The 23,548-nt window shown below is 41.3% G+C and overlaps 3 protein-coding genes across 27 annotated transcripts in view; 1 reads left to right on the forward strand and 2 right to left on the reverse strand.

Moving 5' to 3' along the window:
- PPFIBP2 (PPFIB scaffold protein 2) overlaps positions 1-3,799 on the forward strand; it is a 110,178-nt gene extending 106,379 nt beyond the window's left edge. For all 13 annotated transcript variants that reach the window (XM_087744268.1, XM_087744242.1, XM_087744276.1 and 10 more), the window contains 2 exons: positions 542-607; positions 1,311-3,799. In XM_087744268.1, coding sequence (XP_087600394.1) covers positions 542-607; positions 1,311-1,382 — 138 coding nt within the window. In that variant the 3' untranslated portion in view covers positions 1,383-3,799. The remainder of the gene's footprint in view (positions 1-541; positions 608-1,310) is intronic.
- The window catches only part of CYB5R2 (cytochrome b5 reductase 2), a 65,114-nt gene extending 47,835 nt beyond the window's left edge, over positions 1-17,279 (reverse strand). For 3 of the 6 annotated variants that reach the window (XM_087744478.1, XM_087744468.1, XM_087744460.1), the window contains exons 1-10: positions 17,141-17,279; positions 14,953-15,036; positions 14,122-14,268; positions 13,167-13,239; positions 11,280-11,386; positions 10,104-10,233; positions 8,547-8,630; positions 7,910-7,995; positions 6,965-7,064; positions 4,952-5,149 (exon numbers count right to left, since the gene is read on the reverse strand). In XM_087744478.1, the coding sequence (XP_087600604.1) occupies positions 4,977-5,149; positions 6,965-7,064; positions 7,910-7,995; positions 8,547-8,630; positions 10,104-10,233; positions 11,280-11,386; positions 13,167-13,239; positions 14,122-14,268; positions 14,953-14,973 (921 nt within the window). In that variant the 5' untranslated portion in view covers positions 14,974-15,036; positions 17,141-17,279 and the 3' untranslated portion in view covers positions 4,952-4,976. Of the gene's footprint in view, positions 1-2,015; positions 5,150-6,964; positions 7,065-7,909; positions 7,996-8,546; positions 8,631-10,103; positions 10,234-11,279; positions 11,387-13,166; positions 13,240-14,121; positions 14,269-14,368; positions 14,481-14,952; positions 15,037-17,140 lie in introns of those variants that run through there. The other 3 variants (XM_087744449.1, XM_087744442.1, XM_087744485.1) reach the window with 3 other exon arrangements.
- Positions 17,183-23,548, reverse strand: part of OVCH2 (ovochymase 2) — a 43,697-nt gene continuing 37,331 nt past the window's right edge. For 5 of the 8 annotated variants that reach the window (XM_087744380.1, XM_087744356.1, XM_087744363.1 and 2 more), the window contains 5 exons: positions 22,025-22,094; positions 21,259-21,454; positions 20,822-20,973; positions 20,330-20,498; positions 18,001-19,916 (listed from right to left, as the gene is read on the reverse strand). In XM_087744380.1, coding sequence (XP_087600506.1) covers positions 19,894-19,916; positions 20,330-20,498; positions 20,822-20,973; positions 21,259-21,454; positions 22,025-22,094 — 610 coding nt within the window. In that variant the 3' untranslated portion in view covers positions 18,001-19,893. Of the gene's footprint in view, positions 17,273-17,870; positions 17,909-18,000; positions 19,917-20,329; positions 20,499-20,821; positions 20,974-21,258; positions 21,455-22,024; positions 22,095-23,548 lie in introns of those variants that run through there. The other 3 variants (XR_015701414.1, XR_015701415.1, XM_087744391.1) reach the window with 3 other exon arrangements.

Consider the following 23,548-nt stretch of genomic DNA (forward strand, 5'->3'; position numbering starts at 1 on the left):
ATGCATTCACTTTGAGCCAACAGCTTTACACTAAGCCGTTGTTCAAGCATTACAAAAATACTGGATTTTTCTCTAGGAGCGCGGTCTTTCAGTTCAGCATGTCTTCTGAGCATGTGGTCATGCAGTGAAATCTCAGTGCCCTAGAACTGATAACCTTTTTATATAAGAATAGGTGGGACTGTATCATGAAGGACTCTTGCCTGTGGAAGACGACTGCCAGGAGTATAATAAGTGTTACACTGTCTGGAAAATATTACTCTTCACTGACAATATCAGTTAAGCTTTCTCTTTTCTTGTGTGAATTACAGCTCAAGTTTCATGGAATCAGTCTTCCTTAATCAGGATTCACTCCTCCTATTGTTAAATGTGTTTTCACACACTTTATAGCATGGAGGCATTTTTGTTAACGTGCAGAAATCAGAGCTTTTAAACGTACCACAACTTCATTTGCCCAGGCACAGATCCCTCCCAAAGATGCATGCAGAGTGAATAGAATTGCACGTACTGTCTGATTTGAACTAGTTCCTGAATACTTTTACAGATGGAACATTCAGAAGGAACAGTAATGCAAATAGGGGCTCTTTCTGAAGGCATAAGCCATCTTACGGTATGTACTAATTCCACTCTTGTTTTAAAGTCACAAATGTATTCTGCTAGAATTCAGTGAAACTTGGTCATTGCTGGTGATAGTTAAGGGTATGTGGGTCATTATTCTTGTTAAATATCTCTTTACAGCCTGGTTGCACATTCACAGTCAGAAAAAAACTGCTTTTAAATCGTACTAGAAATTAAGCTTCATTTAGGGCTATTTTAAGTTTTTATGAGCTCTGTCTCTTTGACCCACTGACAGATATTCATCCCCCTAAATGAAAACAGTTCTTCAAAGATTTTGCAAGTAACCACAATCAAACGCCTCAGTCACAGCAAAGTCTAGCAAAGAGGTACAGACTTGAAAATTTACATGAGCTAAAACTCCACGGAAAACAGGAAAAATCACTGTATTAATTCCTGGCTCTGTGGCAGCTAATTAAAAAAAAAAAAAAAACAAACAAACCACCACACCGAAAAGTTGACTGAAAGGTATAATGAAGAATTGCATAACATAGTTGAGTCACATGCCACACACGCAATCTCTGTGAGAATTTCCTCAAGCAAATGATAGTTTATTTAAAGCTGCATTGAAGAAATTCCTTTTAATTTTATGTGGCTCTAACTCCCTCTGTTGTGAATCTGATCTCATTACAGTCTGATTTCTTTAACTGTAGGCCTCTAACTGAACATGCTGACTCATTCACATCTTGTTTTTTCAGACGATGTTAAGCCAAGACGAAATGCTGAATGACAGCAGATTTTTCACACCTACCTTTGAAGACTGGAGATGATGTGTCACACAACCAAGAACACGAATACCTCATGCCTGTCCAGAGGGGTGGCCAGGAGAAGCTTGATGCTGTGGTGCAGAAAAGCTTTACCTCTTTTCTGCCAGTGAGACTTACCACATAGTGTTTAGTTTTGTCAGTATAGCAGTGCATTACAGGTAATGCTCCTCCACCCCGTTTTCCATATTTCGTAACATGAAATAGGTGTTGAGAGAGAAGTGGTACTCTTATCCAGAGTCTGGAAAGCCAAGACTGGCAACATGTTTTACCCTTTTATTCAGTCATCTTTTACATGGTATGTTTGTGTACTGTTATATGAAAGATCTTTTGTAATTTTTTATTTTTGTAATTAACTTGTAATGCAGGAATCATTAATAGTCTATTGTAACCATGTGGACTAATCGGAGCCACCTAGAAATTCAGATGGATGCTGGTGAGTGCAGCAGTAACGGCTCACTAACTACTACTGCAGTTGCGCCAGAGACCGTTTCCCATAAAAGGATCTTAGTCTCTTGTCCCTTTCATCAGCACATGTCCTGCCCTCTTTTTGTCTAAGTGCAGTGCGGAATGGGAAGAATGGAACATAATACTATCCATCAAGCCCTTGCTTTTATCAGGGGGATGACAATCACGATGGCATGTTCACAAGTCTTTACTGAACTCAAAAAGATGCTGAACAACTACAGCCGGAAATGTAACTTTGAGACTACCAGAAAAACCGATGGACTCAAAAGCTGCTGCTTCATTTAAAGTGGGTTTTTTATCATGTGATTTTTTTACATGTGCACTAAGATGTTCATGATCAAGGAGCAATCACAAGACTTAACTAATGTAAAATGTGACTTTAAGTTACCGCACTCTGTAGGGTAAGCACAACAGAATTTCCAGCACAATCCATCGTTTGGTTTTAAATGACAGTGCTTTAACTAGAACTATTGAATGGGCTCATTCTGTACACTGACATTTTGCCTAAAATGGCTAGTACTGACACATGCGCAAGCATCAGGATGCTCATTAGCCTTCTGAACAGCCAAAATGGCTCAGACAAAGTTTTCTGAGCCTCGTACCTGGTTGATCTGAAACATAGTACAGGCTCTCGGGAAGACAGGGACGGTAATAAGCCTATTTTCTTTCTGTGGTTACACCTAATTAACCCTATGGACTGGAGATTGCAGTAGAAACACTTTTGTAACATTTGCATGAGAACTGGTGATGTTGTAAACAATGTTGCTGTTCACACTCAGTTCTCTTTTCATTCCAGCTACAGATAGATTTTTCATAGGATACTTTATTTAGCAATAGGAGACAAACATTACTGGTCTGTGATGTGTAAAATGTGACTAAGGAGCATCAGGCAAGTACCATAATAAAACAAATGTTTGTTTCTTTAAAATACCTGACAAAATAGATCCGTTGCTATTCTACTGAGCTAGGCGGGACTGCAGCACTGTGACAGAAGGAGGCACGACCTCTCACTACTCGCTTGAGGAGCTATTCCAGGGTGAGTGTCTCCTTTACAGCAGCAATTACTTGTGGCATCTGTTGACGTGTGCCTGTTGTGTATTAATAAGGTATTAACAAGATACCTCAGTAAACAGGGAAATGCCAGAAAAGAAATCTGCTCAGTTGTAAAGAAACAACTCAGTATGTACATGGATGGTTTGCATTACTCTCTCCTTGCTGGCTGCAGGGTGTTGGTTTACATATTCCTATAGCCTGAGGGCAGGCCACTCCCAGCCACGACCCTCCCCAATAAAGGGGAAAGCTCAGGTACTGTCCAGAGTACGCAGCAGGGGCTCCTCGAGAGCTACCAGGGGCAATTTGTAAAGGTGAACTATTCTCAGCCTCACTCCATGAGCCTCTCGGGACAGACCCTGCACTGTGTGGTCAGATTGTAGAAGCTAAACACATGATGTTGTTGTCCAAAACAGTAAAACCAAGGCAAATATTTTTCAATCAATCACTGAACAGTGAAATGATAATGGAAAATGCAAAGGAATGAGAAGTCAGTCTACACATCAGCAAACTAAAAATGCTTAATAAAAGGTATTAAACATACCAGTCAAGCACACCCCTAATCTGGCAATGCAATCAACACTAGTGCCCAGATCACGTACTATGGACATTTGAAGTACTTTGTCAGGTTAATTAGCCAGCAGGCTCATTACAGCGCTACAACTAGGATAAGCTGCTCCAACAGAGGCAGCCTTGATATCACTGGGATAGTCCAAGCAGATTTTCAGATTTCGATGATGTATTTATAACTCAGTGTGTTGTTGTGCTAACTTGGCTGTGAATAGTCAATATACAAAATTATCGATTTTTATATATCTATATATAGTAAGAAATCCTAATTAGCATAACACAGGCATAAATGCTTATTTTTTGACTGTTACGAATAAATTTTGACTGTTCCTCCATCTCTTGGTGACTGTGGAATGATTCTAACACAAATACACATGGTTCATCTCTCCTCAGGGACAGAATCACAGTCTGAATCCCTGTGTCTGGCTTTGCGTTGTTGCCACGAATGTGACTGATGAAGTACAAAGCCCCCTATGCCAATTTTTAACTAGTCGGTTCCTTTGGTTTTGCTTTAGATGAATAAAAATATTCAGTAACTGTATTCATTAGCATCTGAAGAAACAAGTCTTCTGGCTCAGGGATTGCCAGACCCTAAAACAAATCTAGTGTAAACTAATTCCTGCAAATGAACATGCAGTACTTCAGGCACTGAAGACTAAGAATTAAACGCTATGTGGTGAAAGCACTGAGCTGAGGCGTGAGCCGAGTTTAAGATCAACTTAAAACAGGAAGGAAGAAGCCATGTTTTCTCTTAAGCAAAGGAAATTTCTGAAACTGCCAAAAAAGCAAGCGCTGCACTTAGAGAATGACATTGAAATGATGTAACATCACTGGATAGTTAGGTCTGTATATGCAGCCCAGAACTTCCATATACAGTTGGCAGTGATTGTTTAGCTAAGGCTGTGAGAAGACAGCATGAAGTTATGCAATACACCTGAATAAATTTCACACTAATGAGAATTTCTGTTACAGTAATAAGCAATTTGCGTGTTACCCAAATGCTGTTCAATTTTCCAATAGCATACTGTAACTTCTTTCTTAGTGCGTGGTAAAGGGCTACAAAACAGCATTAAAAAAAAAAAAAAAAAAGACAGACTGTTCTTTGTACTCTCCTTCTGCAGGATGCGCTAAATGAATTACCTATAGAGCACAGTCAAATAATCCTAGTCCAGTTTTATAGCCCTCTCCCAAATTCCATACCCATGTTAACAAGCAAGTGGTTTTATCTCTGTCCTACCTCTCCGATTACACTTTTTTTTTTCTCAGAATTAACATTTCATACTAACTTAAGAAGTTAGACTAAGTTACTTCCACACAATTCAAGATGATCTCTCAACTTCTTAGTATTAAAACACACAAAGGTAATTATGAAGTTATAAACCACACAAATTACATTAAGCGGTTAAAAAAAAAAGCTACACACAAAAAAAAGAAATACTGCACAGTTACAGACCAGTTGTTCCTGTAGGAAAATACGCAGTACTTACAAAAAGGTATCAGATGACATCAGTGTTAATAAGAAAATGTACTGCTCTTGGGATAGCCAAGTTTGTCCAGGCTGGGCTGACAGGCAAACTGAATCATAGGTGGTGGCCCACACATGAGAATGAGCGTCTCACTGCCCGGGGAAGGGAGGTGGGTTTTAATCATGTCTGCAGTGACGAAGCCAGAACTGTACTTCCAATCTGAAACAAAGAAATTAAACTATTAATTTGAATCTCTGTACAGTCTGAAGCCTTTTTAAACTGCCTATGTTGTACCCACAAAGTCGCTGAAGAATCTGCGAAGTTATGCCACCATCACTGCAAGCCAAGAGAGGGTTAAATCTCTCACTGAGCGCAAACCTAGTGGTCGCCTTCGACAGGGACAACAAGCATGTGGATAACAAGGATCTGGTTGATAAGACATGAAAGTCTCTGAATAAATGACAGATTTAAAAGAAATTAGGCAGCAGGCAAGAATAAACGGGCAGAGTAAATCAGCTTTTCCAGTGAAGAGAGGTCACTCAGGGGCAGTTGTGCAGGCAGAAGTATTTAGACCTGCGCCATCCAACGCATTAAAAAAAAAAAAAATGGAAAAGAGATCAAATGGTGAGGTGACAAAGTTTGATGATGACAAAAGTTCTGCTGTGTAGTTAAGTGATGAGAGGAAAAAAAAAAAGAGGAAAGAAACGCTAAATGATTTCAAGCAGTAATATTATTGAATGCATCTGCCACTTAAAGTGAGCCAAGTAGGAAAAATAATCCTGCCTTCACATATAAAAATATGTGCTTTAAGCTCATTTATCAGGAATAAGATACTGGGGTTATGAAAACAGCAGCAGTCAAAAGGCATATGAAATGTTAAGAAGTATTAGGAAAAGGGAACACCACGTCAAATAAAAATACGGAGTTTGCCTGCATCTTGACTACTGCTGTTCAGTTCTGATCTGCTCAGCTCAGAAAGGTTGAGAGAACAAGGATGAGCAAAGGTATGTCATCATCACTGCTATGTGGGAAGACCAGCAATTTTCAGTATAGAAAGGATGGGGCAGCAGGAGTGATTGATAGATGTCTGTAAAGTTAGTTACGTGAAGACCTATTCACACTCCCTTCCAACACAAGAATTAAGAGGCAAATGCAAACCAGAGCAAGTCATTCTTCACACAAAAGTGCTAATCCTATGGAACCACTAACACACTGCCAAAAAGCTCACACGGGCTCCAAAGGAGGCACAAGAAGTTCATGCAAAAGTAGTCCGCTGAGGGTTACTACATCTATAGAGATACATTTGGCTCAGAACTGAGAAATATTAAAGGCTGAAAGAGTATCAAGGCCTGCTGATTGCAATTCTCTGGCCATCTACTCATGGCTATTGCTGACAACAGGTACAGAACTTTGATCTGACTCAGTTTGGCTCTTGTGTCTGTGAAATGGCAGCTCAGATCACTTAACATCGGCAAACATGAATACCCAGGTTTCAAAGGAGATTCATTGGAGTTCAGCCTCTCCCCCCCTTTCTAATTCAGTACTACACCAGCCTACAGTGAATGCTTTAATCTATACACATGGCAGCTCTGTTTTACCAGAATCTAACCTACAGCTGCTGCAAAACAAAGATGTGCATGTTCTGTTTACAGGTATTAAGCAATTTAATGCCAACAAAATGCTAACATAACCTGATTCGGGAGATAGCCCAGAACGGAGCTGTAACTTTTGCTGGAAAGTCCAAGAAACTGGCACATCCTGAAATACATCACAAGATCCTGAGTAGCACGTGTCTCACCCAATGGGAGTTAATTATTGGCTCACACTTTCTAAGGCCCACCTGGTTTAGAGCACTTTTCAAAACAGGTGGTGTGGTAAGACTTGTTTCTGAGGGGTGGGGAGTCTCTTTGTTGTTTAAAACAGTGTAAGACAAGACGACTTGATATTATACTAACAGGCCCTTGAACAAGAGTGAAATTCTGACTGTTGTACTGTGACGAGCAAAGGCATTTCCAGTAGGTACCAGTAGCCTACCTTGTGGAGGTCTGTCCAGTGTATACCAAAGCGTGAACTGATCAGGATGCCTCTTCGCAATGTCTTCCAGCTCAGCTCTCAGTAATATATCTTTCTCTGTCTGCAAAATGAGACTGCTGCTTAGCTCCAAACCACCTCAAGACGCCCTCTAATGCGAGCTCATCTGGCATTCAACAAGACAAATGCAATGATAACTCGTTCAAACCAAGAAAGTTAATTTTTTCCTCCCCTTACATGATAGGCTATTATCATTACAGGCTTCTGTAAATTCAGATTAAGAACAACAAACTATGAGACTTAATAGCCACCTGAACACTGTCTTATAGATGGCAATTTGAACAACCCTTTAATCCAGGCTAAAATCACAAATAGCTGGATTTGTCTCTGACCCTGGCAAATACAGCCCTGTACCAGCATGGTGAAGGTTAACTGTAGAAACAGATTAACAGAACAAAATTCAGATTCCTTGAAATCAATGAAGGAATAAAATGAGTAGAGGGATAAGAATCTGTTCACACTATTTATTCCCTAATACAGGAATTAGGGAGTGTAAGTGAAACTATGAGGAGCCATCTTCAAAACAAATAAAAGATCATGGGAACTATGACAGCACCACGCAGCATTTATAAAGGGCCTTATGGTTAATTTTTTTTTTATTCAGTTTCTCCTTTTTGAATCGTCTTAACCCAAGACAACAGATTAAGAACTTGCATAATAACCATTTCCTGCTCCTCCCTATACGGATCATTTTTAAATGTGCTATCTCAGGTAATATTTTCTCATAAATGACTGGGTGAAAATACAAACACAAAGACAATGGCAGAGATGAAACATGCAGAGCAGTATTTTCTCCAGGGGTCAATGTCCCATCAGTTTAAAAAACTCAGAGGCCAGCAAAAAAAGGAGGCCATTGAAGAAGGAAAACAGATGAGTCGGTATACTCACCTGATTAGCAAAAAGAAGGTAACATTTTGTGGAGTCCTTAGGATCATTTGTGATTCGGCGGATCAGCTGCAACATGGGAGTTATTCCTGTTAAAAAACAAAGCAGTTAAAAACCGGGTGTTTCTTTCAACCCACGTAAGGCTGCAGTTTCAATATGAATGCTGCCTTCCTTCAGTCTTCAGTGGGAGCTTAGTTTACACAGGGCTACATATCTCTGAATTTCTAATCCATGCCAAATGCAGAGGTTGGGGGTTTCTATTATTGCAAATCGTTTCAAAACAAAAATGAAGCCACAATACTTGTATCTGGGGCTTTCCTCTTCAGCATTCTCTATCACATACAGTAATTTTACCCTCAAGACATTCTCCTAAAATATTTTTTTGTCATTGAAACTGAAGCTCAGAGAGATGAAGTGACTCCTCTGAGGTCACACAGTAAATCAAGACTAAGACCCCAAAGTTGCTATCTCCCAGGACTGAGCTCAAGCCACCGGAAAGCCTCAGTGTCACCAAACACTCATGAAAATAAATACAGGTGGAAGCGCTCTGCTACTAAAGTACAGTGTTGGATACTCCTCACATGCATCCATAAAGACGTCTTTGTTCTCTAGACATTCCATATGATGAGACTAGTTTTACCTGTTCCTCCAGCTATCATCCCAAGATGCTTTGCAAACTTTTTCTCTGCTTCAGACTTCTTATGAGGCTTGATAAGAAAGGTACCTAGAAGAAATATTCAAAACCTATAGGTACATTAACTCCTAAACAAACATGGATGCAAACTACAGCCTACCAATTAACTGGGACAGATCTTCTGGAAATGCTAAATGGACTCAGCACAGCATTGAGCACAAAGAGTAGAAACCTCTTTGTCTCTGTAAATTCCAATCCTAGCTTTGAACAACTGATTTACTCCTTCCCTACTACCCAACATAATTCATAATAAACTCAAGGATTCCCACATCCCTGCCTAGAACACACCTCGGCAACTGTGAATGTTAGTGGTAGCTAAAGATAACCACAGCCCCTGCTACAGAGAAGCAGGTCTCTTAGGCCATCTTCATCATCCTCACTTGCACCATGGATCTAGCCATCTGTGTGTGTCCACATTCAACGGAGTTGTATTAAACCACCATCAAGCAAAAACCCCTGCAAAGATCAGAATCGGGAATGGTGGAGCTTTGCATACTTTTATCATCAAGCACTGTATTATTGTAATTAATTTCCAGCTCATGAGGTCCCCATGACACTCACTGACAGCTAGGCGACTGCCTTCTAGTGTCCTGTGATGAGAAGACCTTGCCGATTCCTGCTCCACACCTGAGTATACCATTGCTTCAGAACTGTCACAAAACCAGACAGTTTGTAACTGAATTAATCTCCAGGGACCAAGCCAAGCGAAAAGCCCATGAAAAGTATCTTATATGAAAAGCCCTTGACGTATTCCAATCATCTTTTAAGAGATCTGTAACTAGTAACAAGCTTTCCTAGCTGCTACTCTTTATAGCAGCCAAAGCGGAGCAGAAAGGAACATTTGTAAGCTACGCATCACTCGTTTCCTCTGAGATATAACAGATTCATCAGTATATTACTCATCATAAAAGGTCATGATCCAGAGAAGCGCTGAGCTCTTATCCCCCTCAAGTAGGAGTTAAGTGCATGGTGCCTCTCAGTCAAGATCAAAGCAAAATCTTTCACTTGCATCTTGAAAGAGGATTACTCCTCTGAACTTACTTCCTCCCAGTCAACTCAGATGTGGCTTAATCATGAAATAGAGCTGGCTCACAGACAGCAGGTTATTCAGTAACAACACAGAGATCCTCAGAGGGCATTTTAGGCCACAGCCTCCCTTGCTCAAGAAGCACCTGGACATCTCTCTCCATATGTATAGCTGAGGTACTATTTCCAGTGCAGCCTTCTCAGTAATATAATTCAATAGCGATTTTTTCAGATTTAATTATATGGTCCCAGGAGTGAGTCAACAACCAGCTATTCCTCGCACAAAGTAAACACAAAGTACTCTTTCCCATCACATCAACTCTGATGGGCTCTTGGTGAAGACCAGGAAAGGTGGATTTTCTCTTTTCCACTTTTTAAAACAGATTTTCTACAAAATTGTCAAGTTTTATAAAACACCTCTGAAAATAGCCGATACAAGTTCATCCCTTTTGCTCTCCCACCTTCATGTCACAGTACCTGCCCCCTTATAGACAAGGAGCCCATTTGGCCCTCTGAAGTCAATAATATCTCCAATCTTCATGTCATCTAGGTACTGGGACATCTTCCCACCGTCTGGAAACTTGGGATTCACATTTTTGTGGTAGACCTGTAAAAACAATAATTTGATATCAACCACTAGCTTTCCTGCAGACAATATTACAAACTGTAGAACACAATGTAGCAGGTCTGAAATTTAGTATCTGAGAAAGAAATTGAGAAAATTCTTTGCTCTCAGTTATCTGTTGTGCCTTGCACCAGGAAGCAGCCAAAATAAGTAAAATGCTCTCTCATGCACAAGTTCCCATGCTCTCCGCAAACAGCCAGGCTAACAGGAATAGGTGGCAGGCAGATCATGTACTGGTGCCCTCATTTCACTATCACTCCAGCAAGAACATTATGTTACCCCGTTTTTGTGATCGCTCCTTCTGAAAATAGCATTGCTGCATCTTTTCTTTTTAAGACTTTCACAGAGACTTCAGCCACATGACAGCTTTTTCACCTTTCAAAGCACGTAAGTGTTAAGTAGTTACCAACAATTCACCATACTTGTAACATGAAGAACAGAGCACTCAAAAAAGCCCAGATTTTTACCTAAGGACAAACTCTGTCATAGAAAATGATTAGAAAATCCAGAAGTCCTGGGATCAAATCATCCTGCATTCCCTAGCTTAAAGGATTTGCCTTGTTTCTGTATCCCATTTTCTTAATCAATAAACATGTTAGCACAACTTCTGACACTTACAGATGTATAACTGCAATCTCTGTAGCATCACCTAAGAGAGCAGTTCTTATTGACTTGTTTCCTACTTACAGCTATTAGCAGTAAATACTAGTAGCAGCATAGGCAGCTTGAGGGAGAGTGATCGCTATTCGTGCATTGCCAAAAAAACGATACTAGGGAAGTTCCTGCAGTAGTGCCAAGGAAGTGATTCCCTGCGCCATCTTCCCTACCTCTGCTGCCTCTCAGTGACGTACAGCAGATACGCAGGATACAACTTACTATTCAAGGATAATGTGAAATGAGTTGTTTGCCATGCAGTCATCCTATTTGAAAGAAGATCAATCAAAATCAACTCTATATTTCACTAAAAGGAAGTACTTCCCTTCCTTCCAGTTATCAATTTATCTATATTAAAGGAAACCAAAATTTACCTTTATAATTAAATCAACATAACCTTTGGTCTCGTCACTGGAAACTGGGGTATAGGCTCGAATCACCAGATTACCATTGATTTTTGCAGAAAGGTAAACATGTTGGCCTAGGGAGAAAGAATTACAATCTGATTATTTATTTTTTCATCCCTGGTTTCAAACTTGTCTCAGGCCTGGAGGACAAGACAAGAGAGAAAAAGCAAATAGTGTAACCTGTTAAACACAAGCGATGACGGAGAAAATCTTTACCATATAAATACTGTATAAAACATCTAGTCTGTTTCCTTTTTTCAGCAAGAGTTTCTGGAGCATGGGGTAACAGAGGAAAGCCAGTACGTTACAAAATCAAGGATAAGACACTAAGAAAGTAGGAAATTTGTAATAAAATAGAGGTATAGAATGTTTGTTGCTCATTCTCAAGTGCTCTCTATATTTTGGGTTCTACTGTTCTCATATTTATTAATGAAGTGAAAGTAAGGATACACCAGTTCGCATAGACAAAGAAAGAAATAAGTATTATGGTGTAACAGCAGCAGTCTCTCAGAGCAAACTTCCCAGAGATTCTGCACCAAGGCAACAAGAACAAAGCCTTGAGCCATATTCCTTCTCCATAACTCCTCCCTCCGCAACATTGCGGCTTCCACAGCATTGGAACCTAATACTCCAAGAGGCAGACTCTAAAAGGCACCCGTTTCTTTCTGCTGGTTAAAAGAACTGAAACTCCTTGCCAACAGTAGTCTTTTCAGCCAGACAGCACTAATCTAGAGAGTTGTATGGAAAAACAAAAAGCAGGAACAGTCCTGGCAGAAAACTATTTTTAGCAAAATGATCCTGGTAAAAAGCAGAAGGTGGGAATCTCCAAGGAAGCAATCTGGCCCGTGCAGTTTCCGGACCTTATTCCTAAATGCGTAAGAATAAAGTGTGGATAAACACAAGCATGGCAGGGCACATCTCAATTTGTTTATCATTTGTCTAGTTAGCGTGGACAGTTCAATTACACTTTCCCATACAAGCCAGAAGAGAATGTGGAGAAAAGACTGCTGCCCTTGACAAGCAGCAAGCAAGAAGGACATGCTCACAGCGTGGAATGGGAAAGGCCCTGACACTTGCCATACAGCAAGGGAATCTGCAAAGCATAATACAGCGCAAACGGGGCTACATCTGCCACATCTGCAGATCAGAAAGGCAGACTTTCCCCTGCATAGATTACCATTAATTCAAGGTCCAAGGTTCAATGCCACCAGTTTTGCAGGGTACAGAAAAGAAAACTGTGCCAATCCTAGTCTGAAATGAACTTCATGCTACAGAAAGCAAGACTAAAATGTACGCATATGTATGCAAATCAAAGGTAAGCACATACACAGAAAAGGCTGTGAATATTTCAGCATGTTCTATATACAGTAGTTGCATTTTCCCCTTTGTTCTGCACAGAATAGTTACAAGCTTCCCAGGCAAAAGAGTTGTTCTCTTTCTCATCTACAAGTGTGACTGTATTTGTCAAAAGCATGAGGGCAGTTGACAATAAACTGAGGGCACCAGAAGGAAGTAGAATGCAAACAAGAAATATGAAGAAGCTTTGACAGATACCATTCTTGCCTATTTCCTGACTGATGGTGAATTTCAGACTTGGTTCAGTTTCACTGTTCTTGTTCTAAACTATAGCTCACAATTTAACACAAGCAGAACAAAGCACACACAAAAGATCAGAAATACAACCCTCTGGGAAATCTGACATTTCTCTCCGACACAGCAGCATTCAGATGCAGCTTTTAACTCCTTGCTTTGCTGAGCATTAAATTCCCAAACAGTCAGAAGTCCAAGAACTATGAGTACAGTTATAAATCCTAAAAACAGAAATACATGTAATGAAGTGTTTTCAGTACTTACCTACAGGTAATCCTAATATATGATCTGGTGAAGGTAGCTCAAACCGGAATTTCTTGGTATCATGGCTGATTTCCTAAAAAACCAAACAAATAAAATCAGAATGAAGTCAACATCACCACTGCTTTCAATTTCAAACTCTACTCAACATAATATGCTTTAGTAAGCCTGTTCTTTGTTAGCATGCAAGCCAAATGCTAGGAAGGGAAGCGAAGCAGAAATGGCTTTGAAAAGTTTAAACAGATCAGAAGTTTTAGAACCAAAGTCTTTTCCTCTTTAATTCCACAAGGAGTGACTTTTGCCTGTCTGCACGATCCCTACAGCACCTTTACATAAAGAAAATCTGGAAACCTCTATTGCCCAAGGCCAGTGAGTGCATTTCATAGTTTGTGGCCAAAGATCAGGCAAGACAGGACGTGCAGAAGCACAGGCTGTTGGGGTTATTTCGCACTGATGCACATTAGACAGAAATCAAGGGAGAAACACAGCTCTAAACTAGGATTTAAACATACAAAGAAATGAGTCCATCCTTCTTTTGAAACAACCGTTAACACCGTAGTGTAGGCATCAATACTTTTAAGAATCGTGCTCTACCCTAGGGAAGCACTGCAGCCTGGCTGCGGGAGTCAGGGCCGTCCCCTGAGGGCTCCGCACACGTCTCTGGCCCCGAAGCCTGCGCAGCCCATGACCAGCCGCCCCTCAGACCCCCCGGGTCGACAGACCAACCGCTCCCCCACATCGCCCCGGGCCAACGGATCAAACGCTCCCTCAGATCCCCCTGGGCCGATGGACCAACCGCTCCCCTACACCCCCCCGGGCCAACGGATCAAACGCTCCCTCAGATCCCCCCGGGCCGACGGACCAAGCGACCCCGCCCGCCGCGGCCGCCGGGCCCCGAAGGGGCCGGCACGAACCCCCGCAGAGGCGGGACGAGGGGCCGCCCCCGGCGCTCGGTCACCTCTTTGTCCACCAGCCGCAGCGGGTATTTAGCGAGCGGGTCCTGCAAGGTGACAAGGCCGCTCGTCCTCCGCCCGGTCCCTCTGAGCAGCAGCAGCAGCAGGGCGGATGCGGCCACCACGGCCACGGCGATCGCCACAGGGGCGTCCTGTGAGGAGAAGAGCAGGCGGTGGAGGGAACAGCCCGCCACAGGCGCACCCGGCCCCTCGCCGGGGCTGCCCCCGGCCGCCTCCCTCCCGGCCCCTCACCGCAAGCGCCTCCATGGCGGCCGCCCACAGCTCCCCGGCGAGCAGGCACCGCTCCACCTGCGCCCTCTGCCCGCCCCGCCCCGGCCGGCGAGCGGCGCGGCCCGGCCCCCGGCTTCTCCCGCGGGGTTCCGCCCACCGGTGCGCAGCCGCCGGGCACGCGTGGGGGGGCGCGGGCGTGGGGCAAGGCGGCGGCTGGGTCCGGGGCCGCTCTGCACAAGGCGGGTAACGCCTGCTCGAAGCCCCGCTCCTCGCACAGCCCGGGCTGAACCAGGTTACCCTAGGGGACGAATTCCCCCTTCAAGTGTCTATTTTGTGAAGCTGAGGCATATTTAGGAACGCTTAGTGGTTTTCAGCATTTCACGTGTCCTGCGCGCAGATCTCGCTGGCAGAGAGGACTGCGGGGCCGTTTCGGACAGCAGGTCCCGCTCCCCAGGATGGGCACACACCGCTCACGCTGCGGGCCGCTGCGAGCCACCAGGCCCACTTCGCACAAAACAGCGGGACACAACCAGCCACAAAACCCAGTTACCCAGCATGGACACTCACTGCTTTATAGTCCTTTTTCCTCCCCTGCATTTTCCTACCTCAATTCTCATTGCCTTCATGTTCAGCAACAGAAAACAGTGGTGCAGGAGTTCTAGTCCAGTCCCAGTTTGCCTCAGTCTGTCCTGTAAAATAACAAAGTTCAAGTCCTCTAGGCAGAAAGAGCATGCAACTTTAACAACACAAGGTTCACAGGTAAAGACGGCATCTTTCATTTCCAGAGGCAAACATCCTCCCTCAGTTGCAGAACAGGTAGAATCCTAATGAAAGGCCACGAAGGCTGCACCAACATTACACGTAAAGACTGCATTACAAGGCCAGGGCACCCAGCAAGAGGCACTGCTGACGGCTTGGCTTTGCGTGTGTGACTTTCTCTGCAGACAACACGTACAGCCCACAGCCTGTGTTGAAGACTACTGGCAAATGACCAATTAACTAGGGAAAAGGGAGACAAGAAAGCTGAGGTTCAGCTAGTGTGACTGAGGGAACAGAAATTAATTCCTACTGTCTTCCCTACCCCCTGGGCCAAAATTTTACTTTGTGACAAGCAGCACTAAAAGTATTTAGCATCTATGCATTTCAAATTGCTTAAAAAACAAAACAAAACAAAAGACTAAGTATCATTATTCTCCCTAAAGAATGTAGGACAGGAGCACACAAGTTGGTGCCAGACACAAAAGTCAATTAAAAGAAAATACAAGACTTTGAAGTCCAAGCCCATGCCACAAGGTTCAAAATAGTTTATTTAAAATAAAAGCATGCCCATATGACACAGACACGTCTTTGTCAGGAGGAAGAAAACAAACTGATCAAACCTACAGAGAAGGAAGGAAGGAATGGCAGGAATAACATTACAGTGTGCCAAGCTGTAGATGGCGATACAACAAGATAATAAATCTGATTTATTAGGTTTTGGAATGCTTGTATTTTATGTGACTTGTAAAAAAACTGAAAGAAAAATACAATCAGCCTCCTGTGCCACTGAAGTACTGACTATGGAAGACCAGTGAATTAATACCCCACCACACTCTTTTTAAATTTTTTGTTAATATCAGCTTTCCTCCTCTGACTTCAAAAGCAGGGGAACCACTACCAAAATATAACTCAATTACACAGGCTGCTGAAAACAGAGAGGCTCAGAGCTACATATTACAGCTCTGTTTCTGAAGTAATTTAACTCCTTGTGTCAGTGTCACAAAGAGCCACTATCCGCAAGAGTATCGTAACGAAGCCCAAGACCACCAGGCTGAATGACCCATTTGCCATGATCAAAGAAGCTAGATTCTCCCACTGAGGTGCTGTGACTTCACACTTCCTAACAATACGGTAATGGTACAGCTTGTAACTTTTACATATTTTGCTTTCGTCAGTGATCTGCCATGGTATCCATGTGGCCAAAGGCTCTGAAACTCAAGGAGAATAAAGCAGAACAACAATAATGGAGACAAGAAACATTCAGATCTCTCATTCAGAATTTATCCTGAAGGATAAATAGGAATAAGTGAAGGATAAATAGGAATTGATCCTATTTTTTTTAACTTTCAAGACAGAACTTTCTATTTTACTATGACTAATAATTGCACAGCTATGAAACTACCAGTGGTTCTCTGAATTGCACTATTGATAGGAAGCATTAATCTTCCCTGAAGAATGGGACTCTTTCCTTGCCTTTAGTAAGATAAAGGCAAGTAAGGCGTTTTATAGAGCTTGAGAAACATTTAGAGGTATTTCTTATTTTCTCTATTAACTATTCCTAATGCTCCTTCAATTTTTGCTGATTATTTTCCCTTTTTTTGAGTCAAAGGCAGGGTTTTGGTCTACATAAACCCCTTTTTTTTTCTTCAAAGTACTGAGCCTTATTCCTTCCTCTTGTTAACTTGTCTTACACAGATGTAACATCCACAGTTCCTCTGGGATGAGGTACTGCTCAGTTCACTCTTTTGAAAGCATGCAAAGAACCAAGTCTGGTCACTTCAGTTGAAGAAATAACAGTCTTTCTGTTCATTCAATACATGACACTAGATGGATTCCTAATGAGAAAAACCTGCCCTTGTGCCACTTGTCCTCAAAAAGTATAAAGAAAAAAGGCTAGGGGAAAAGAGAAGAAAACTTGAAAGACCATGTGAGAATGCAGTTCTACAGTACCATCTAAATACTAGGATTGTCAGATCCTTTTGGGCAGACCCACTCTGGAAAGAGCGAGAGTCAGGAAATACATGGCATCCATACCTCCAGATAGAGTACATCCAAGGAAGGGTCCGATGCTGCTGTGCTATTGCTCCTCTGGCTTCATTGGGGAGGTCATGGGAGCACAAGCAACCGAGAACAGTGCAACACAGTAGGCCACTATGCTGTCCTAGGCTGGAAAAGGAGGAAACGGCAAAGTAAAAGAATTACGAACCAAGAATTCACAGAGGTAATAAGAGTCAGAGATCAACAATGTTTTTAACATCTTTTGTCAGGCTATATAGCCAGAGCCCAGATTTCAGACAATTGCTTCCTCTTCTGTACTATTGCCAGACATGCCTTAACAATGGACATGTACTTTATATTTTCTGATCAAGATCTCCCCTTTCCAACAAAAGTTAAAAAAATGCTCTAATAACCACTCCTGCAAAGGCTCTCTAGGGTGCATCGTTGGCAACACGGATGGACTCCCAGCACGCGTGCCCATGAACCCATACAGAGCAGGACCAGCATTTCAGAGCTAAGCAGGAAGACTTACGGTCACAAACACTCATGCTAACCAAAGGTCAGAACAAGATATTTTTGGATGTAGACTTTTAATCTAAATATTTAGCACAGTGCCAATGAACAATGCAATGAGCCTTAATAATTTCCATATAACATTACAACAAAGATATTTTTACTTACATGCCAATAGAAGAAGGTTTATATCCAGATTTTAAGCACACAGGGAACCTGAGTGCCTCAGTACTCAGGTAGGCTACTAGTATCCTACCTTTTGACTGCAGGGTTCAGGAAAGCCTCATGTAACTGTCAAGAATCAAAGTGGACTTCATATAAATTTTGTAAAAACTAAAATACAATTCCATTACATGAACTCCATTGAAAGCAATTTTTTATTTTTTTTTTTAAATCAGATTTCATTTGCATCACAAAACAGTTCACATTATTGCTAAAAGATACTGGTAGCTTACAATAGACTAAAAAGATACAACAAACAAAAGCAAAACTAGACTACTTGTAAAACTATACTAGGAGAAATGCAAAAGGTCAACATCATGCAGTCAAGAAAAAAGTAAGTACCCTAACAATCAAATCAAATACAAATAATTTAAGATAGCATTACAAATATATGAAAGGAAATTTTTTAAGAGACATCAGTTTATCAGCATATAACCACTGCATTCAATCGGGCTAGCACAGCTGATACCACCTGTAGTTCTCCCCCTGCCTTTTTATTTTTCTGAACACACCCGCTTGATATCCTTGTATTAGGTTAATAAGCAGATAAAAACTTTACAGGTATTTTAAGTCATCTTGTTGCTGTTAAGCAAAACAGAATAGCAACCAAGTGATTAGACACATCTGCTCCCAGTATAGCTACACTGATATAATTAGCTAATAGTAACTTCCACCATAACTGACCATTAACAGACTTCCATAATGAAAAATGAAACAGGATATTTTCCCTCCATTGCTCTCCAAAGACCTCTTCAAAGAGCTTATCAAAGATAGAACAAGCATACTCTAGCAATGGTGTAATACAGCTGTGCCTTACACTTAATCTGAATTTGTCCATAGTCCTTCCACCATGAAGTATTTTCATAGTTTCATAGAAAGATCATGCTCCAGATTATTTTGTGGGCTTTTGCCTAAAACTTTACAGTGAAGAGAAGAAACTGGTGAAAAATGTTTACCATACTCATTTGGGAATAAAGTTAGAAAGATTATTTTTTTCCTTAGCTACAGAATAAAATTATATCTTTAAAAAAATCAGAAGTTCTAAACTAATGTCATCAAAGAAGCAGGGCTACTGGCATCAAACGCATGTATGGGAAGCACATTTCTAAAGATTTTTGCCATTAATATCAACAGAAACAAAATGAGATATCTTTCTGACTTTCTAGTTATTTTCTGGACCATTGAGTCAAAGAAGGATTATACTTGTGTTACCTATTGTACTATCATCCTGATCTAGTTTCTAAACACTCAGACTGCACAGAACAGTCTGCAAAGCTAATTGGAGCCTGTCATCACAATTTCTTGTGTAAGCAGCCATTTGGGCATTAAACAAACTGCTATTTACAAGCAAATGTGCTCAGTTTGCAGTGTGTGGATTACACAGTACCACTTTAATTACCTGTATACATTAATTAGGCTAGCTGTCAGTTCTTGCATGGTGCCAAAGGCCCTTGGCCTGTAACACCTGTCTTTTCAAACACTTCTATCTGTTTAAACAATGCACAATTTGTTAAAACATGAAGTGTATTACAAATATCCTTCTCCCAGCAACTGGATTGATTCACATCACTAATGACTAGACAATGTTCTGCTCCTCAGTGATGCACTACTACTGTCACTGCCTAGGTCCTCTCAGAGCCGGAGGTTAACATTCTCATTGACTTTAATGGAAGGATGACTGACTGCCCCTTCAGTTGTTTTACACAGGCACTTATTTCATCTCATTTCCACAGTATTTTTATGCTCTCCAGTACTACATTCAAGGACATGCTTGGCATATGGTGGCTTACTTTCCCTCTCTTTCCTTCTAAGATAGATTAATAGAGTGTCAGAAGCCTGCAAGTAACTTGTGTCTGCCCCAAGCAGCACATGCATGTAAAGCCAAAGTCTCAATTCAGGTAAATCAGCAGTAAATTCACCAGGGTAAGTATCAGCTACTTTGGAATCTGTTCACCAATTGTGAACTAACACGCTTTCACCAAAGTTCGCTTTCAATGACATTTGTGCTTTGGAAGTGTTTTACAATGTAGTCCATTGAACTGCTCTTCTGACAGTCACACTGTGAAAACGGGCAGATCTACAAAAAGGAGAAAAATAAAATGGTAAACTTTGCAAAGATCGTCAACAAAGGCAGGCTGTCAACTTGTCAAAGTGGACTCAGCTGTCATCATGTGTCAGTTCCTGCCTCCCTACCACCTTCCAGCCCTGGGAAACAAAGCAGCAAAGCAGCAGTAAGGAAAACATATTCATCAACATGAGAAATGCAATAGAGAGGGGAATAATAACACATCTGGAAGAAATAAGATTTTCAGAAGTGACTACTGATATAGATTCGTCTGGTTTTGGGCATTCAGCTAGGGGTATTTTAAACAGCCAAGATTTCAGGAAGTGCTGGACACCCAAATATAAATACAGCACCCTGGAAAAGACCTCAAATTAAGCATCTAGCAATAGCAAAAGGATTCATTTAATTGTTTTTTTCATACATACCACTACTATTAACACTCTGCTTGATCCAGTCGACAAAAACCCCAACATTTGTGTATACTCCTGGGTAGCTTTTCCTTCCACATCCCAAGCCCCAGCTAGTGATTCCATGAAGGGTGTAAAAACCCAAGTTATCTTCTGAAGGACAAACTAATGGGCCACCAGAATCACCCTGCACAAGGACAAATGAATGGTGTTATCATCACTCCTTATGTTTTTAAAATATCAGTTCAGCTAAGAGAGGTCCCAGCTGCTCACGTGTTTGGGAGTTTCTGTTTTTAAAAGGCAGAGGAAGAAATAACCTTTGTTCAAGGGACGTACCTCTTTTTGCAATATGAGTAATTATAATCCTACTATTAAGGATTCTTTCACTGTAAATCACCTATAGCCTGTTTGCAAGAAAACACCTCTTAATGAGGTTTTAACACTCCCTTTTCTGAACCCATCTGGCCATACCCCAAGGGTCAGAAGGCAAAGGCAATATGCGCAACTTACTGTGCATGAGTCCTTGCCTTCTTCCAGAGGGAATCCAGCACAGATCATCCTCTGGGTCACTTTACTGGGAAGATTTATGTAATAGCTCTGACATGTGTCAAGCACCAGGATGGGGGCTTCCAGCTGATGCAGTTTTTTCCCCTTTTCTCTGTCTTGAAGTAAACAACATCTCAGAAACCAGTAGAGGCATGTATTAGTGATTCCAGAAAGAAGCTTTACTCTTTCCCTTTTCAAATGGTCTCAGTCTAAATTATCTGATTTCTTTCCTCCCACCCATTTCCCTGCATGTCTAGCTGACCTTACACAAGTGAAAACTTTTTAACGCATCCGTTCTCCAAAAAGTAACGTATAGACAGAACAAGTGTTACAACACAGAACATAGTGTTTAAAATACATTTACAGCATGCTCAACCTTCAAAATAGCAAAGACTGCATACCTTCTTCATGTGCACCCCATCCTGTGACAACGCACACCCTCGAGGGCTGAATCACCTCGTCCTTGGCAGGGAGGCACACTGGGCGCACATAGTGGTTGAATTCTAAGGGCTCGGCCAGTTGCAGTAAGGCAATATCAGAGTCCATAGTGGTCTTGTTAAAACTTGGATGTATAATATACTGCTTCACTGACCTTTTCTAGGAAAGCAAGGACATTGACATTTTCTGAATGACTTGGGAATTTGAGTCTTTAAGTAACTTTGGTTTTACAAATTTTCAGGCCATACACAAGATGCCTTAAGAGCAGGAAACATTTAAAAGCAGCTGCTGAAGCCACCAGCTTTCTCGTATTAACAGGTCAAGATTATGCCTCTTGGACATGGATCAGGGAACATATGTAGGAAACTTCATCCAGCAAGTGTAGGAAGAAGGTCTTGGAAAAACATTTGTCCAGTCTGAGCAAAGTGGAAAGCTGTGCCCCAATTATTTCTGTCTTGGTAATAGTCACCAGGGAAGTTAGAGACAACACACCTCATTCATGCATCCTCCAGGATACTGAGCTTTGGAGATCATTACTGGTGAAGGCACAGATCTGTGTTGATACAATTTCTCTGACAGTCACACAAAAGCTGTTGTGTAAATGCAGGTTAAGGCCAGTATGCAGGCTGTTAGATTGCTGCATCATGAACAATTTGGGAGATGCATTTACATTAAAAACTATTTTGCAAGATTGATTTATATTTTATTATTAAGCAGAACTTATAGTACCTGTCTGTATTCTTGCTCTCTAAGATCATGCAGTCCCGTTACCACCATCCATAAGTCTCTGTATAGTTCTCTAAGAAAAAAAAAAAGGGTAAGTACATTGGTACATTGTCAGGCTGGTGTAACAGCATTCTTGAAACCTGTGAATCTTAAAACCTCCCCCATCTAAAATAGATACTAGGGCCCTACATATTCCTGTGCCAACAACTTCTGAGGCCCATACTCCCATACAAATCTATGGAAATCTTCCCACTGACTTCTAGGGAGCATGAAATATTCTCATGAGGAGGCAGTAAGGTCTCTCAAACACATAGCGAACTGAGAGAAAGGACACTTTTATAAGGACTAGGGGTGCCTGATGCAGAACACAAGGCCTGCATGGTCCACATCATCCAGGGACAGTGCTGGTCCCTACCTTCTTAATGAAAAAATGGGTGACCTCTAATACATTACTACCTATCAAATGATATAAAGAAATGCAACAGAAACATTTCATTTCACCCTTTGGTTTCTTAACCAAACCCTCTCACTGCCTGAAAACCTGTCGTAACTCTCTGATGAAATTAGTTGTGTGGAATCATTAAGCCACATACACAAATTCTGATGTGATGGCAACGTGCAATAGAGAATCCCTCCTTAATACGGCTCTTAAAGCAGTACCTTCACCACAGTGCAACAATGCTCCTGATATAAGATTTTGCAAACCAATATGTAGAAACTTAGAAACCAAAGTCCAAAATTCAGATCAGCACTGCATCCCCAGTTTTGTGGGGGTGGGGAAGAGAATCAAAGAAATAGAGAATATAGACATTTAAACATCTTTGGCATTTGAGGCTTTTGAAAGCTTACCCTCACTTTCAAGTAATTGCAACTTCATTTGAAAACAAGCCAGAATACCTAATTATCAGCAATCCTGTGAAGATTTTTAAAAAATATTTTAATGACCCAATGTATGTGAATTTTAAATTAATGTACTTGTGATTAATTTAAACTTCAAAACAGGTAGTGTTCAGCCTAGGAGATGAATAAACAAATTGCAGTTTAGAAAGCATTTTAAAGAGTCTGAAAGTCACACAGGCTATCTTTTTGTCTCCTCTCAATAAAGACAGAAAAATTTCCATCTAATCTAATTTAACATATTGATAGGTTCTTAATAAGGGAATGGCATCAACCCTGTGCACAAAAGCCTCCTGTACGTCCTCTAAAATCTACACAAATTCAGTAATTTTTTAATTTTTGGATAAGTTGATTTTACCTGGATGAAAACACGCTCTGTAAATATGCAAACACAAAGAAGTTACCTAAGAGTAAGTGAGGGATGACAAGGGCCTTAGTATCTTGTCATCTCTTCTGAAACCTGATCTGAATGAAAACCAAGCCTACAGAAGTAGGCTACTTACTTCTTTAGTAGCCACTGTGTTCCTAGTACATGTGTGTGGAGCAAAAGAATCCAGTGCCAGTGTGAACTGTAAGTATGTGGTAACTGAAACTGTTCCAGCCACTCTGGGCAGAAACACCACGCTGCAG

This window comes from Nipponia nippon, unplaced genomic scaffold (genome assembly GCF_047370975.1).
Source record: "Nipponia nippon isolate SJK-2023a ecotype South Korea unplaced genomic scaffold, ASM4737097v1 scaffold_10, whole genome shotgun sequence".
NCBI classification, from domain to species: domain Eukaryota; kingdom Metazoa; phylum Chordata; class Aves; order Pelecaniformes; family Threskiornithidae; genus Nipponia; species Nipponia nippon.